Genomic DNA, 16,689 nt, shown 5'->3' with positions numbered 1-16,689 from the left:
TTACTGACCAAGCAAAAGGAAAAATGAAAGAATGAAAGCAATTGTTTTTGATAATAATCAGAAATGAAGAGCACTTACAATACGGTAATGATGGATGGGCAGCTAGTCTCCGGATGTGGTACAACGGACGACTCGTTATCTGCAGGGAAAAAACAAAACACAATGGCAGGTTCCACTGCATGGGAAGAAGCAGGCAATTGTTGTGAAGTGGTATGGAGGAGGATTTTGAAGCAGGGGGTTTGAAAAGAAAAAAATTTTGGAAGTAGGCAGGGTTCTGAATTTCGAATCGGAACAAAAGCTATCGCAACATCCAGGCATGAAGGGTTTGGCGTTTCTTCCGTTCATGACCTGCTCTGTGCAGAAGCGCCCCCTCAATGGCAAACAAGAGAAAGGATGGTGGGGACCACTTCAACTGGGCGCATGGTACAGACAAGAGGAATGTACATTCAAACAGAAATTGGTGGCACAGTGGATGAAATTTGGCCAAAAAAGGGATCAGACGGAACAGAGCCACAACAGTAATTTTGCTCAGCCAAATTGAGATGACATTCACCAAGGTAGCATGAGAACGCACTGGCAGAGTTAAAAACTTATTAAGCACAAAAACCAGGATGAGAACAGCAACAGAATTTTGCTTTGGGGACTTTTACCGTCAATTTCCTTTGGACATTTTGTGTGACTCCATGTGCTTTTGGTGGAACATACAGCAAATGGGGTCAGAAAATGTCCCATGTCTGACCGTTATTTCACACTCCGGAAACGCATGCTCATCCCGAACTGCACCAAACACATAAGACCCGGCTGCCCATGTGGTGTGACCCCACCAATAGGGCATCACTGCTATAATTGCTTTCTCTTTGTATAAAGGCTGCTTGTTAGGGTGGCTTGGGCTAGAGTCAAAGGTAAAGCTAATTCTTTCCAGCACTCACGATGTTGGTGCCTCGCCCTGTTTGGTTGGAAAGATTCAGCTCGTTGGAGAAGCCGGAGGAGATCCGGGAGGCAGGGATGGAGGAGTTGGAGAAAGGGTTGGCTACCGGGCGCTCGATGGGTGTGACCATCAAGAAGTCTTCTTCCAAATGACTCAGAGTAGTGCCTCGGCTGAATGGTAAAAGGAAGACAAGCCAAACCAAATGGATCATTAATTATAAGATTCTTCCAACTTAAGCCAATCAGCTTTCTATACAAAAAGAGCTTAAGTCATTGCAGCTTTTGACTTTTGTTTTCAAGAAATATGAATCAAAAAACCCAGTAGGAAATGTTGAGTCACTTTTAAGGTAACAGAGAAATATGACTGATGAATAAGAACAGAAAAATTGTCTGTAAGATTAAGCAGGGTAAGATTGAACTTTGACAGTGTTAAGAGAAAACAGGCAAGACTGCAACTTTCAAGTATCTGTCGAACTGTACACTGGCCTACTGCTGGCCAATGAATGAAGGGAATTATTTGAAGAAACTGGACTACGCTATATCCAAGAGAATTCAAGGCTTCAAATTTATTGATTCGTACAATTCGTTGGGAATAAATCACATCTGAAGTTGACTTGTTTATGGAAAACCCTAGGATTGGTACATGTACTTATATTACTGGAGATCATTCAGGGGTAGAGAGAGGGCACTGTGAACCCATATTGTGGCTTACTTTCGCGGAGTGGAGTGCTCATCAATTTCCTCCTCCATCCAGAAGGTCTGTTGTGGGTTCAGAAGGAGCGATATGTCCAGCTCCAGCAGGCCACGTTGGGTGGATACAACCACACCGGTGGGATTTGCCTGATGGAAACACCACACCCATACACATTACATACAGAACCGGAACAGTTCCTAATTGTTTCAGACGTTAACTGATGAAGCTCAGTGCACTGCAACTGAAACTTAACCCCGCGCAAAATGACTGGGAAAAACTGTGAAAAGAATTCACATTCACGGGCAAATTTCCCACTTGTGAAAAAAAAAGCTGTGGAAAAGTTTCCCCCTTGTGAAAAACAGCTGTGGAAAATTTTCCCGCTTGTGAAAAACAACTGTGAAAATTCTTCCCGCTTGCGAAAAACAGCTGCGAAAAATTTTCCCACTTGGGTAAAACGGTGTGAACATTTTTAGTGAAAAAAAGTGTACAAAATTTTCCACTTGTGAATTTCAATTTCACAGATGGGGGAAAAGGTGAAAATTTTTCCACTGAGGGGAAATTTTTTTTTTACACTTTTCCCAGATGGGAAAAAGTGTGAAAAGTTTTCCCCCTTTTGAGGTTAACTTTAAATTGCAATGTGCTGTATGACCAACTGCACGGGGACTGACTATTTTTAAAGCAATAAGAAAAGAATGGGGGGGAAAAACAAAGACGAAAAAGGAGAGAATTCCCTGGCCATTACTGTAGCAATTTAATGGAGGCTCCGGGTTGAGCTCGACAAGGGGGTCTACCTGATTTTTCTTTTTGTCCCTTTGTTCCCAGTTTGAGGTAGTTAGGGGATAAGACCCCCACTGCGGTAGGGCTGTGCAGTGTGCTGTGCTGCAGTTTCAGATAACGATGTGCATAACAGAGCAAATCTGCCGTAAGTGGGAAATTGTAGGGTCAGAATCCGCAGCAAGGAGCAAAGATTGCTGACTTCAGAGGCAGCAATATCACTCTGGCATAACCATCCACACTAGTTCTTCTCACAAAACCAAGGTGACAACCTCTGACAACAATGGTTAGGTGCGTGTGTGCTTCTTAATGTGATTCAAGGGCTGCATGAATAAAGATGACAATGTCTCACACTTGAAGTGTCAGAGCAGTTTTTTTTTAAATTTCAACTACATAAGAAAGAGTTACATATACTCCAGGTGTACTCCAAATGTCCCGTGCAAATATCACAGGATTTAATAGTGCAAAGGATTTGCCGTGAGGAAACAAGAAGAGAAAAAGGCAGCCTGACATCCTGTCTATTAATGTCAAACTAAATTATAAAGAGAACCTGCAGTATGTAACTGACTTGTCTTGAGGCTGGCTTATTAGTCCCTCAGTTAACTAACTAGTACATTTGCAAGCCAAGAGAAGAAAGGCAAATCAATCCACGAATCTTGCCTGAGTAGCAGAGGCCAGCCAAGATCATGAAAGCAATATGTGAAAGTCTTCAGCCGGCTCTCGAGTTTGTTAATAAGCAAAGAAACTGCTACGAAATTGACACTACTGATTCGTTTTCCAAGAACGGAAATGAAGACGGCTTCTCGCAGGTTTGACTCCATAATCCTTAAAAACCCCTTTGCGTCAAAGGTTTTCCTACTTGAAAGGGTTTGAAGCTGTCTGGTGAAGCAATGGTTTCAAGTAGCCACTTCTTGCTGCTAACGTAACAACATATACCAGTCGCTTTACAATGATACGCCATCCATTTCAGGCACAAATCACATTTTTGTTTTGAACAGTACACATACTTTAGACATATTTATCAAATTTGTTTACAGAACTATCTTCACAAACCAAAATTCAAAAAGGCACTCTTCCCTAGCTTGAAGAGAGAGAATGGGTTTTTTAACATGCAGTTTACATGAAAATGACTTCAACTGCATGAGGGTCATGCTGAACATCTGGCAATTGGTAAGATTTGATGGGCTCTTTTTCATGAACGAAAGCTTCCCGCCATCAGGCCTTCAACGTTAATAAATGCCCTCCACCGAGAAAGGAAAAAACAAATGCTTTTACAAAGGCCACCTCAAAAACTATCTACGAAAAACCATGGAAACGTGAAATTGCACAATCTCCCAAAAACCCTGCTCACCAGCGTTTTGATCAGTCATCAAAACTCAATGCTACAAATACTTCAATGTCTTGCAGCAGCAAGGCAAAATCTCTGATCTCCAGATTGATGAGCATCTGCTTTTCAGCAGTCTCTGTTCAAGCAGCATTAAGAACGATCCTTTCCTCTCTGATTTGAAGTACTCTCTAACTGGTCAAGAAGGGACATGTTGGTGGGAAAGTGTCAGCTTGGAGCAAAGAACATCGCTCAATTCAACAGAAATTGGTTGCGTGTGCTTGACACACCCTGCATCAAATGCACAAGAACGTTTCTGCACCTATGTGGTGTTTTTCAACCAAAGGGATGCTGTTCTTCTGTTAAAAAAAAAGCAGCCATCCTTCCTTCATTCATGGAGCAAATAAAACTTTCTAGGCATTGTTGAAAATCTCCATAACTCTCAGCAAGAAAACAACCGTACGCTCTCCACCAAACTTCTCAATCCTTACAATGGACATCGGTACCCAAGCACTCACAATGGCTGGATGTCCACCTTCCTCATCCTGCACCTAGCCTCTAGACTACAACCTTCTCGTGGAGTTACAAGGATCTGGGAGGATTAGCTTTGTGAATTACGTGCAAATGAGCTCCTCCACCAGAAACCTGTTAAATTTGGAGGGCAAAAGCTTGGTTAGGGTTAGTCATTTTGTAAGTATCACGCCACGAGCACAGCATGCAAAAAAGGCTGACAGATCCCAACGCCCAAGGTATCATGCAAAATGCAGCTAGTAATCGAGGGATCGTAGTACATACTCGGTATTCTCCATTCATTGTCACGTTCTTCCAGTCAGCCTGATCGGAGGAGGAAGGAAATCAGGATTGAAAGGGAAGGGCATTAGACCAAATGATTATCACATGATCATCACATGACAAGCACAGACCACACGTAGGTACTAGCATAGCCTTGTGCAAAGGGTAACATGGACACTGTGGGAGAAATGATTATAATGCAAAACACAATGCATTATTTGTCACACAGTCACACAAGTTAGCAACAGACACGAAACAGATTACAAGGACACACTATGTAAAAAATTGCTGACGCAAATGCTGATGAGTCAAATATTGGGTTTAACTATGAGGGTGATTCGGCTCCCATTTAATTCAAAACTATTACATCCAACTTAACTTTGGAAGCATTTCAAAATGGTTGGAGACTGGAATGTACATATCCAACAAACACGTTGATACTCGACAATCGAGTTCCATGCAAACATTGGGGTAACAATTCACTCGAATCATTTGTTTTCAAACTTTGCCAAGAGATAAATGAAGTGTCATTTTTCGCTTAGTATAAAGATGACCAGGCCTTCCAAATAAATACAGGATTAGGGAAAAAATATCAACCTGTTGCTATTTTGACGAGGACCCACTTTCACCCCAATCATTTTGCTTTGACAACAACCCCTTTGTTTCATATGAACCCTTAATCCGATTAATATTTTCTCAAGAAACTTTGCTAATGCAGTCCGTTTAGTGTGGCGTGTGGAATCATTGGAACTGGACCCAATGCTGAACGTTTGGGGATTAGCTAATGGGTGCTGGCACTCTCCAGAGCATTGCATGCGTGTGATACAGTCCCTAACAAACTAAACGTTTTTTCTATGGTCTTCCGCTGTGCAAGACACCAATGGCAATTCTTTGAGTTTCTCCTTTCATGGGGCCAACGTCCTCTCTCCCATCGGTCATTACTCTTCCATGTTTACACAAGAGGGAGTGCTTTCTAGTCCAGGGAACAACAGGAATTACGACTGATTCACCAATCTCTTTCTCCGCACCCGTCCAACATCCACTTATTCATCGGCATAATCATCAAAGAATGGCACATAAGGCTGCTTGCAGGCTTTCCGTTATTATTCAACTGAATGATTTAACACAACCACAACAGGTAATTGATAAGACCAGACGGACCTTGAGTTGTATAACATAAGGCCTGAAACTGCACGGCTAACTGATATTGCACAATGAGCTCAGGCCTCAAACTTACTTTGGCACAGGTTGCTGCTTGCTTCCAAACTCAAATAAAGTTCTCTGTAACTTTCAAGTTCTCAATATAAACAGATCAACCTTTTTTTATAGTGCTTTGATATCTTTATGCGATGAAGAGAATAGGGAAACATAAGCACAGATTCATGAACGACTGATTTTTTTTTTTACTGTGTACAAACATGAAAATGTACTTCATCAGAAATTTTTTACACAAGGTTTTTCACTTGGAGAGTTTTCCAGCCACTCAGGGCCGACTGGTCTCGCCTCTCAAAAAGTTGAGGTTGAAGCCTGCAACGTAACAGCCGAGCGAGCTGGCTTTGTTTTTAATTTACAGTTGATTTCTACTTCAACAGAAGGCAACATAAAGACACAAAATAAAAAGACCAGGGTGGAGAGTTACATGTACCTCCGGAAAGGGGGTTGCATGGAAAAAGTGGGAAAGTTATTGAAAAGAATTAAGTCCGAAGAAGAAATAACATGACTTCTAGCATTCCTCAAAGTAAAAACAGAACCCACGATTACATTAGACACAAAATAAGGATGTACATGTATGGGGGGGTTAAGGATGGGAGCCCCTCCATCCGCATTTAGCCACCAGTCAGTAGGCACATCTAAGCATACCTTGTTGAAGCAAAATGCTGGGATTTTCTCCTGTTCCTTGTGAATGATGCGGACTTTGGAAGTCGGCACTGTGCCAAAGGCTGGAAGGCCACGAACTGAGTCAACCTGCAGAACAGGAACAAAATTTGAAAACCCGGAATGACGTTTGCACAGAAAACCCCAGAAAACAATTTGGGAATACAGGAGTAACGTGATGCTCACTGATTTCCATGTGAACAAAATCTGGATTATAACCGGACACAGGAGTTGTCTTTTTGAACCAATGATGATAGTGGGTGTAACTGGTTTCCTCCACACATTCCAGTGGACGAATGGAGAACCAGGACAGAGATTCAGTCTGTACTACACAGAATGGCCAATGAGCTGCAGCGGGAACAATACTATACGCATATATGCATACTGTAATCATTGAATCTATAAAGCGTACGCTAGTTGTGGACACACACATTACCGTGTTAATGACCCTGGTTTTTTTTAACAAGATGATCGATGAAAATCGAAATCCATTACTTCACGTTTTGTCGGTGCCCTTAATTTCAACTTTACAAGAGTTTACTGTACTTGGTATTACATTTTCGCTTTCAATCACAATAACTGGTTAGTAATAATACTTGGTGCAAGAAAAGAAGTAAAAGATTACGCTGAGTTGGATTTGAACCAGCCATCTACTGCTGAAACGCAGACGCCTCAACACTCTTTGACAAATTCAACATTTTTTTCACAACACTGTTCCTCTGTTTACTGATAAGTGCACCCTCTTTTGCAAACAGGTAAATGGGATGTTCATCGTGTCTCACCATGTCTTCCATTCCCCTCTTCTTTTTAAAGATGTAGGTAATGAAGATGTCTTGCACCACCTCTTGTCTCACGAGGTAGTTCCACAGACGTTTGGTTGATAGAGCGGCTCTGTGCTTGCACCTGTGGAGGTGAGGGAGTTATTTTTTTACTTTCATTATTCTGTAACAAAGAGGCAAAGGTCTCTTGGGAGTAACTATCAAATGAGGAGTGGAAAATTGGGGTGGGGGGAAGGAAGAACGGACTGCTAAAAACTGTCAGCTCTAGGTACTGGAGACAAACCCAGAGTGTTACTTATTAAAAAAAAAAATCACGGTAATTTGGTGCAAGGTCATACATCCATCCGTGTACTGTACCAGAAATGATATGAACTGGGGACGCCAATATGAGATGCATTAAGGGTGCCACCACACCTTAAAATACAGCATACAGAATCGGCCATTCCCTCTATGACACAAGTAGACAAGCACAAATGATTTGATAAAAAGGATACCGTTCCCTTCAAGGATGCAATTTACAAATTAAAATATACAGTGCTCTGCAAGAGCTTGTCTGAAAGAAATGTTAATACAAGAGTGAGACTTCGACCCATGACTTCCTGTTGAGTGCAAAGATCTCAACCATTAGACAAGATACTGGGGTAACTCTCATAAGAGGTGAGTCTTCAAACTCTACTAGTGTCCCACTCAGGAATGTTCCACTCGTGGGCGTTGCCAGGATTTCTCGGGGGCGGAGAGAGGGGCAGGGGGGCTAAGAACTCAGCAGCAAACTGACAGATCCTCAACAGTGGAAGAGGGTCAAGCAAATTGGTGATTTTCATCCTCGTTCTCCCTTTGTTTCATTTTTCTCCTTTTTCATTTTCCACTTTATTTCTCCATTTCTTTATCAGGTGGACACATGCAGTTCAAGCATTCGCCCCCCCCCACGGCACCCATGGTGACTGCAAATACTGTTGGCCTATGCTGACGGACGCTAAAATGGGCAGTTTCATGGAGCTGCATGCTAGAATGGTGATTTGTCCAGATGAGAATAAGACATACCAAAAATTGAAAATGTTGATGTTGGAAAGAAAAAGTTCCAAGTTTTGAACACTCCCTATCATTCCCCAACAATCAATTAAACTCATCTACCTGAAGGGCGTGTTGGTGGGTTCCAAGAGGCCCTTGTAGCGCAGCAGGGCAGGGCCGCCCACAGCGCTGGGCATGTCCACGTTGCATCCCGGGATGTAGTCCAAGGGCGGGCCGGCAAACAGGTCCAGCTTCCTCATCAGGGCTTGCTGCCACTGCTCCAGGAGTTTGAGAATGCTGTGAAGCTTGGGGGAGGCCACGGGGAGCTCTGTTGTTCACAAACAGGAATAAAAACCTTATTTTCATCGTTTTCCAATGGGTACAATTTTTTCAGTGGACGCTTCTCTAACCCTCGCCCTCTTTGAGTCACCGACAGACAAAATTTTCACCCCGCTTTCCCCACCACAGTACATCGATTTGTTTTATCTCGGTGCTGACTGCACTTTCATTGGTAACCAACATCATCTGACTGAGCAGTAAAAATGCACACTCCCCTCGTTCCTTGCACATCACATTAATTTTACTTTGATCTCCTGTGTACACCCACTGGTGCCCATGCTATTTTATACATATACCCATGGCAATAGCAAACTGTAGAGGGAGCAGTGTACTGGCAGACAGTCAGCTGTTGGAATGCCTTGTACATCACATCCAGTTCACTCAAACTTATGTAGACCTTGCTTTTGTGCAAGACATGTGTGACCAACGCAATTAAAACAATACCATGAGTCCATCTGCACTGTACAAATTTCTGTACGGGGATGGTCGAAGCTTAAATTCACGACTCTTCTGGAAAATGCTGCCAAGAACTGTAGACCACTGTAATGTGGGATATGGCATCTTTTTCAAACATCCGGGGCTCTTAACAACCAAGGCTTCGACTCAGTCAACAACTGTTAACTCCTTCGCTACGGAAGACTGCTACTACCGCACCACTGTGTGATGATTAGTGCCTACCACACATACTGTCTATTCACCAGGCAGCTGCTGGTTCAATGGGGCCTTCTGCTGGACAAGGCCCTCCCTTCAGGGCATACCACAGCCCAGCAGTCGCGGTCAAAATAATCCCGCCGTGAAGGGGTTAAATGATGTACACGGGAAGCATAAAAAATGAGAAAATCCAAACGAGAAAGCTGAATGCCGGTATACTATGAGCGTTTGGTCGGCAAAAGTTGCAAGTGTGTTAGACATACCTGCCAGTTCTATACCACTGATTGGCAGGAAGCACTGCATCTTATGTAGAATCAGCTTGACGAAGGCGTAACGCATCAGGCACCAACTGTAGGAGTTGAAGTCTGAGTGCTCTGCCTCTCCCGGGCCGGGCTTGGGGGGCTTCTTGGGAGCGAAGGGGTCCAGGTCATCCCCGTCGTCGTGGCCGTCATAGTCACCATCACTCTCTTCGTCCGAGCTGTCGCTGGCATCTGAGTCAAAGTCGATCCCCTCCTGCGAGGGTGGGACGTAGGGCTGGCGGGGAGGAAAGACAACGGCAAAATGAAGAAATGAAATGTGGCATCATAGGAACACGGTATTTTAATTGTTTGATGACACAAGATCCCACAAGACCATAACAACACCAACACAAGACCAGCAGTCGGAACTCAGTTCATAAGTTGTTATTCAAATAAACTGTGACAAAAGCATTCCTTTATCACTGTTTACCATTACTGTGACTGGTCTTGTGAATGGTTTTGACTACAAAACCTTCTTGTTATGTGCTGCTGCTAATTTCCATACTTATGTGAAATCTGTGTAACAGCTGCTTGGGCATAAAAAATATGAAGAATTTAAGGGGAGGTGTGGTTAAATTTGGATTTTTGGTGTTCACTCTTTATCTGGCAATTTTCCAGACACATTTTATACTGCAAACGGTCATAGTGAACTACATCTGAGGCACTAAATTTGAATAGAGATTCCCTATCCTGTGAAGCAAGTGCCACAAAGATCACAATAACGCCCTGATATCAAAAGATTATTTTTCTTTTCCTTTTCAATGAACGATATTCATAAATACCTGGGAAATTTTTTTTTATTCCTATTGGTCGAAATGTGTCACTTGATTGTGTATTAACATTTGATAATGCCCACTGAGAAGTGATAATGCCCACTAAGTCACGCGTTGGCACAGGGATTCGAGACAATTTAAGCAGGACTGATTGGTCAGGAGTCAAGTTCACTGAGGGGGATTCTATTGGACAACTTTCAAATGGAATATACCATAAAATGGACGGGGTGTTTGGAAAAATGAAAGTAAAGATTTAGAGCAAAATCACTGGAAATCCATCATACGTTGACTTATTTTGACTCTCTGAATGAAAAAGTATTTATGAAAAATGAATAGGAATAAATATGTGCTTGGCCAGTCTTACACAATTATTTACGACCTTGCTCAGGACAATAAACGCTGAAAATGCCCGAGCCACACAGTCGTGTCCATTCTCCTGAGTCTGTCTTAAACGCACATTTAAGACCGGCCAAGCGCATACTTACTCCCTTATTTAATCTCTCGCAGAAAAAAAACGTATTCCAACGGTAACAAATAAACATACAGTATACTGAATGCAACATTCACAGTATTTGAAGTTCTGAGACACGCCCTAACCTTGACCATAAAGTAGTCCATGATGCTCGTCTCAGGAGGCACAAAGACCTCTCTGGGTGTGGGCTTCTCCTCCTCAGCTGAGGCTGGCATACGCCCGCTGCTGGCCTTGCCCATCAGACGCAGCATGTAGCGATTACGCTGCTTGGTGAGCGTCTGATCTCCCGAGCTGGGTGCGTTGGCCGCTGATGATGAAACACAAAGGGGTAAAACACTTTTCAATAGATACTGTACTTTGCTCGGGATTCCTCAATTTCCTCTAAAAGTTTAGTCAGTAACCATTAAGTTTGATCAGTTACCATCAGCCAACAACTGGTAGATTTTCGCCTGCTACTCAGAATGTATTTGATTTGAATTTTGCACACAGGTTACCAGGCAAAAAACAAGCAAGGGCAACTACACAGTTTCTGGTTCAACTTGTCCCCCCCCTAGTCTTCAAATCGACTGGTTGAAAACTTGTCTGTGAAGCCAAGAAAAAGTCTAACAGCGCCTTGCACTGTGCAAATTGGTCTTTTTCTTACGTCAGCCATCTTGAATTGAAAGAGAGGCAATCCAAGATGATGCAATGGAGCAAATTTTAGATTGTCATCCGTGTGCTCCAGTTCCAGTAGGATGATGGGTACTGGTAGTTCCTAAATTGAGGCTGCATCCAAATCTCTGGTCTAGACAATAGACCTAACCGTACCTCTGGAAGCCGGTTTCGGACACGCCCTTAAACTCACGTCACATTTACAGTCCTAATGAGAAAGAGTTCAAGGTATGGCTAAACCTGTAACTGTAGCAAAATAGTCAGGCTCCTTCCCATTTCTGAGTGTTCAATAAATGACATGGAAGCAGGGAGCATAATCCAAAACCACCATTTCATGTGAGTCAAGCCCACTGCATGGACCTGTTCTGCAGGCCAACGTGCTGGGCAACGAAACATTTTGCTCAGCAATAGCTAGTACCACAGCATGTACTGCCAGTGACTGGTTCCCTGGAAAATTTCTGCTTGGAAAGCAGCCTCGCGAACAATATTTCCTGCTTTAAGCTTCATAGGATCAGGTCCTGCCGTAATTTGATGCTGTTTTTCATTACTGATAGTAATCAAATGTTGTTCTCTGATACAGTAAGTAATCAAATATTTTCTGCCGCTTTCAAAACACTGAAGGACAGGACGCCAAAAGTTGCACGCACATGAATATTACTTCTGAAAGATACATGTAGGTAAAACAAATCAAACATTTTGGACAATAACGTAGATGATATGTCAGTAACACAACAAATGAGAAAAGTGAGAAAAGTTTCTGAGATCTTACGAGCAGGTTTGGGATGATCAAGCACTTTGGCCCCTCCTCCAAAAACGGAAGACCACATCTTGGTGTCTAGCGGGTGGGCGGCCAATCGGAAGAGCTCATTGGCATTGCCAGACATCATGGCATGCACCAGGATGCTCATGTAGACGGAGAAGAGGCTCTCACACAGGAAGACGTTCGGGGTGGAGGAATCCACGTCCCTCTCGTTGTTGAGCAGAGCGATGAGCGTCGCAACCCCTGCAGAATTTGCAGTAAAATGGTCTAGCAAAAGTCACTCGAGGTTTGAGGGGTGTGCTTCAACAGGACTCATTGGCAAATGGTTCTGATTTCACGAAACTTTTGCCAAAGTTGCGCAATGTTCCCACGGTCAATGTAACGCAAGGTTACATTTATTTCAAGTGATCCTAGATATTATGAAGGCTGTTCAGCAGAAAGCAATCCCTGAATCATATCCCACCATTCCAAACAAGTTTCAGTGTTTTCTCAGTCAGAATCTGGTGGCAAACCTTGAAGTCCAGTCAAAGCTACATGTACATATCAAATATTGTAATTACCTCCAAAACAAAGCTGTGAATTTCTTATATAAACCTTGATATGTTGAGGAACAAACAAGATTAGTTTGTAAAATCGTCCATGTCGTTTGTTTGACCCAACTTACGGGTATGGAATGACTGAGTAATTTGTGCCAGAACTTGTTGCACAAGTTGCTCACTCGACTGGCATTTCTTAGAATTATCTGCACAGCTTCTGCAGTAAAACATGGCGTTAGTGGAGGCTACAACATTATGTAAAGTTCTGTGAAATTTCGTTTGGAGGAATTCTTTGGATGTGTTAGGTTGATTTAAGAGCTAATTCAGTTACAAGTCTTCTCCGAAGTTAATGAATAGAATGTAGAATTAATCTGTTGCACCCAAAAGACTGGTGCTGGTAATGTCATCACCAGATCAGTAGGGTTTCCATTAATTCCCTCAGGGTACTTAACCAACACACATGCATGTCTCTAGTATCAGTCTTTTTGTGCACTTACCGGGCCACTTGGCTGGCAGAGAAGTCACAGTTAGTGTCCCATCATTACTGGCATTCCTCTTTCTTCGGCTAACGCTGACGAGATTGCCCGTCCGGTACATCACATTGGTATTGCGCCCATCGTAGGCATCCATCCCTGTGGCTTTGGTGAAGGACTCGGCGCCGCTGAAGCTGTCACTGTCACACAGTGTCTGGTAGATGCAGGCTGAGAGCGCCATGCTGTTGCGGTGGACAGTCTGCACCTTGATGCTCGGGTGCCGTTTGGGGTTGGGCGGCGCAGTCAGGTCCAGGATGGCGTTGAGGATGTCATGCATGAAGTTGCGCAGGTAGAGGATGGGGTCAGTCATGACTGTCTTGCAGGTGGCCACGCTGGCCGACAGCAGCGGCAGCGTGGTAGGCAGGGGAAGAGGCGTGGCCAGCTGCCGCTGAAGGCTCTCCTGCTGGATTTCCTGGCTCAGCAGCAGCAGCTCGATGGCCACTGAGGTCAGCCCGCCGCCGTTCAGCCCATAGATGATGGCGTAGCTCATCAGCGTCCGCAGCAGGTGGTGGTGCAACTTCAACCACTTCTTACGCCGGGCGGCTCGCTGGCGCTTCTCCTCCAGGTCGATCCAGCGGGCATGGAGGGCCCGCTCTGCCTCACCATTCTCCATTTCCTGATCCCAGTCCCTCTCAGCCTCCTCCGGCATTCCTAGGACACCCATGGCCCCGTAGTTGCATAGCTCTTTCAGCATCTCCACCTCCCGCTCCAACCACATGTACAGCTGGTAGCGCAACTGTCCACCCTCCACCTCGAACCCCGTGGCCAGCGTCCTCAGCTCCTCCATCATGATCTTCAGGCAAGAGGAGAACTTCAGCTGCTGGGAAAAGACATCCACTGTTCCAATCTCACCATCTGATGGCTCCTTCTTGCTCTCAGTTCCCTTGCTGGTAGTGTCGCCGTTCTGCAAGTGATTTGGAATAGCTGGCTGCACCGGTTTCCCAGCATCGTCCTCCTCGTCACTTTCTTCAGTGCTGTCGTCACTCCATTCCAGTTTCAGTTCGTCTTCAAACTTGCTTCCTACCGGCTGGCTCCAATCTAGATCTAAGCCCAGGTCCACCTTGCCATTGGTCAATGGCTGACTCCAGTCAACAGATTCGTTGGTCTTTTTGGAGGTCTGACACTCTATCCCAGAGTCCGTGAAGCTGCCGATTGTTCCCGAGCTAATCAGGTCAGTACTGCTTTCGTGGTTGTTGGTTGACTTGTCCGTATCAGTGGTTGTCTTGGTGCTGTCTTGGGCACAAGACCCATCTGTTTTTACGTGCGGAAGCTTTGACAGTACTTCCAGCGTCAGCATTGGGCAGCCAGCAGCAGAGTGTGCGTGTGCCGTCGCAAAGAACAACTTCCTCTCCACGTTTGTGATCTCATCCTTGATGATGCTGTCCCCTTCCTCCCCGCTCGTGAGGCCCGTGATCAGGACCGACGAGCCCTTGGCCGGCTTGTCCTGGTCGGCAAACTGCCGCCGTATCAGCAGCGGGTGGGTCCTAAGGTAGTTGTAGAAGTTGAAGACGTCTGGGTTGCCCCAGTGCTCTTCATCGACATCCACCTGCTGCCTGTTATTTTTGGCTCTCGCCGGTGGGATGATGAGTGTCTCCAAGGCCTGGCTGTACTCCTTGAGCATCCAGTGGGAGATGCTCCTCAGGAAGGGGTCCTTGGAGGGCTGGCTACCTTCCATCTTGTTCCCCTCCTTGTCGCGTCCCAGCACAAACTGAAAGAGAAGCTCCTTCTGGGCCGTGGGCATCTCCAAGTCCTCCTCGTACAGCCTCGCGATCACCATGGCCAGCTGGATGTCCTCCATGTTATCCAAGCAGACTGCAATGGCATCCTTCAGGGAGCCGGCTAGGAGGAAGAAGGCTGCAGCGTGCTCAAAGCGCTGGCGTCCCAGCAGGGCAAAGGCATTCTTGAGGGCCGCTTTCCGCCACCGCTCTTGGCTGAAGTTATTGCTGAAGAACTGAGTCATTTTGGCATCACTGACTGACCTGTTCAGGAGTTTTAAACAACAAAGATCAATGTTATAAAAACTGCACTTTGTCAAGGTGTCGGTTTTTAACTCCCACACCGTTCACCAGCAGCCACTCAGAAAAACTCCAAAACTTATCAAATTTGCTCAGCAAAATAATTTCCTGTTAATGAAAATCAGGTTCCTTTCAAAATGCCACGAGTTTGTAAAACTTTTGTTGCTTCTCAAATAAGTCAACAAAACGACGTCACCAAAATTATCCAGCTTGCAGAAATCATTACAGATCCAGTTAAAAATGGGAAAAAGACAAAGGCACATTTGCCTCAGCAACAAACTCTTGCTAAGCAGTTGCTTTCAAGCACTGTGTCTCAAAGCCCTACTACTTTGTGAGCGTAACAGCTCTTGAGCATTGGTTCCGCCTCACACCTGAACAAACCCCAGACCAGCGTCTTCTTCTTCATGGCAAGGTAGAACAATGCGGCATCCAGGGGGTTCTTGTTGGCCTGGAACTGCGCTTTGGCGAGCTGGTAAAAAAAAGGAGGATTGGCAGTCAAGTTGGTTTCCCAAATGTCTCGTGTTCAGGCCAGGATCAGCCAACTAGTCAATCTTGAGAAACATTGCGAATAGCTGAATCAAACTCGTAACTGAACATTTCCTTTTGACAACATACGACAAGATGAATACTTGTTATCTAAATTCAAGATGCCCATTCAATTTCTGCTCAAAATGCATAAATACTGAGTATGATCTTACTTGTCAACTTTGCCACAGAACAAAAAGATTCAAATCTTTGAGATCAAAGTTGATCCTTAAGGATCCTTTAAGAGCATAAAATTCTGAGAAAGACTTAACCAATCCCAGTAGGACTGCTTCGACACAGCTTGCGAAATATCGTCCAATTAAACAATACTGAGGCAAACAAAACACAACGTAAAATATTCTATAGGATTGCCTAAGGGGTGTGGTTACCAGTAACTCATTAAAGCGAAAAGTCAATTAGAAGAAGATTTTAATGATCTGTCTGAAAACACAAAGACTAATTTCGCACTTAGCCAACGGGCCATCTCGGAAATAAAAAGGACTGCTGTACAGAAACCCAAGCTCTGACCTTCTCCATGCACCTCCGCAGTGTGATGTCATTGCGGACCCACCAGCCCACCCCCATTGCCCGCAGCTCCGCCCACGTGGGCTTGCCCATCTGGTTGCCGGGGATGACAGAGAGGAGTTCCTCTTCGGCCTCCGAGTGGAAGGCCCAGGCAAAGTGGGAGGTGGCTAAGCCCTGATGGCGCAGCTGGACCTGAAGATTACCAATGAGTGTGGAGTGCCAGTGAATGCAGGGAGTCAGTGAAAAGCATGGTGCCAATAAATGCAAAGTAAAGGTTAATACAGGGTACCAGTGAAAGCAGTGTACAGTAAATGCAGAGAATATAAAGTGAATTGATGCTTTTTTTAAATCTGCGGCTTCCTGAAAGCATCTATTTTTATTGCGTTTGATACTCATTGGGTGACAAGTAAAAAAAATTAACTTTAAAAGTTAAAGTT

General features: G+C 44.5%; 1 protein-coding gene across 2 annotated transcripts in view; it reads right to left on the bottom strand.

Annotated features, from left to right (window-relative positions):
- LOC110982907 (dmX-like protein 2) overlaps positions 1 to 16,689 on the bottom strand; it is a 69,448-nt gene that overhangs the window by 9,011 nt on the left and 43,748 nt on the right. The window contains exons 18-30 of one of the 2 annotated variants that reach the window (XM_022241677.2): positions 16,256 to 16,444; positions 15,574 to 15,671; positions 13,152 to 15,166; positions 12,128 to 12,361; positions 10,833 to 11,014; positions 9,427 to 9,697; positions 8,297 to 8,501; positions 7,169 to 7,289; positions 6,372 to 6,476; positions 4,515 to 4,553; positions 1,640 to 1,767; positions 930 to 1,098; positions 79 to 139 (exon numbers count right to left, since the gene is read on the bottom strand). In XM_022241677.2, the coding sequence (XP_022097369.2) occupies positions 79 to 139; positions 930 to 1,098; positions 1,640 to 1,767; positions 4,515 to 4,553; positions 6,372 to 6,476; positions 7,169 to 7,289; positions 8,297 to 8,501; positions 9,427 to 9,697; positions 10,833 to 11,014; positions 12,128 to 12,361; positions 13,152 to 15,166; positions 15,574 to 15,671; positions 16,256 to 16,444 (3,817 nt within the window). The remainder of the gene's footprint in view (positions 1 to 78; positions 140 to 929; positions 1,099 to 1,639; positions 1,768 to 4,514; positions 4,554 to 6,371; positions 6,477 to 7,168; positions 7,290 to 8,296; positions 8,502 to 9,426; positions 9,698 to 10,832; positions 11,015 to 12,127; positions 12,362 to 13,151; positions 15,167 to 15,573; positions 15,672 to 16,255; positions 16,445 to 16,689) is intronic. The other variant, XM_022241679.2, reaches the window with a different exon arrangement.

Source organism: Acanthaster planci, linkage group LG05 (assembly GCF_054643075.1).
Source record: "Acanthaster planci isolate LZ-2023a linkage group LG05, COTS_SCS, whole genome shotgun sequence".
Lineage (NCBI taxonomy): Eukaryota > Metazoa > Echinodermata > Asteroidea > Valvatida > Acanthasteridae > Acanthaster > Acanthaster planci.
This window is presented reverse-complemented; position numbering and strand designations above follow the sequence as displayed.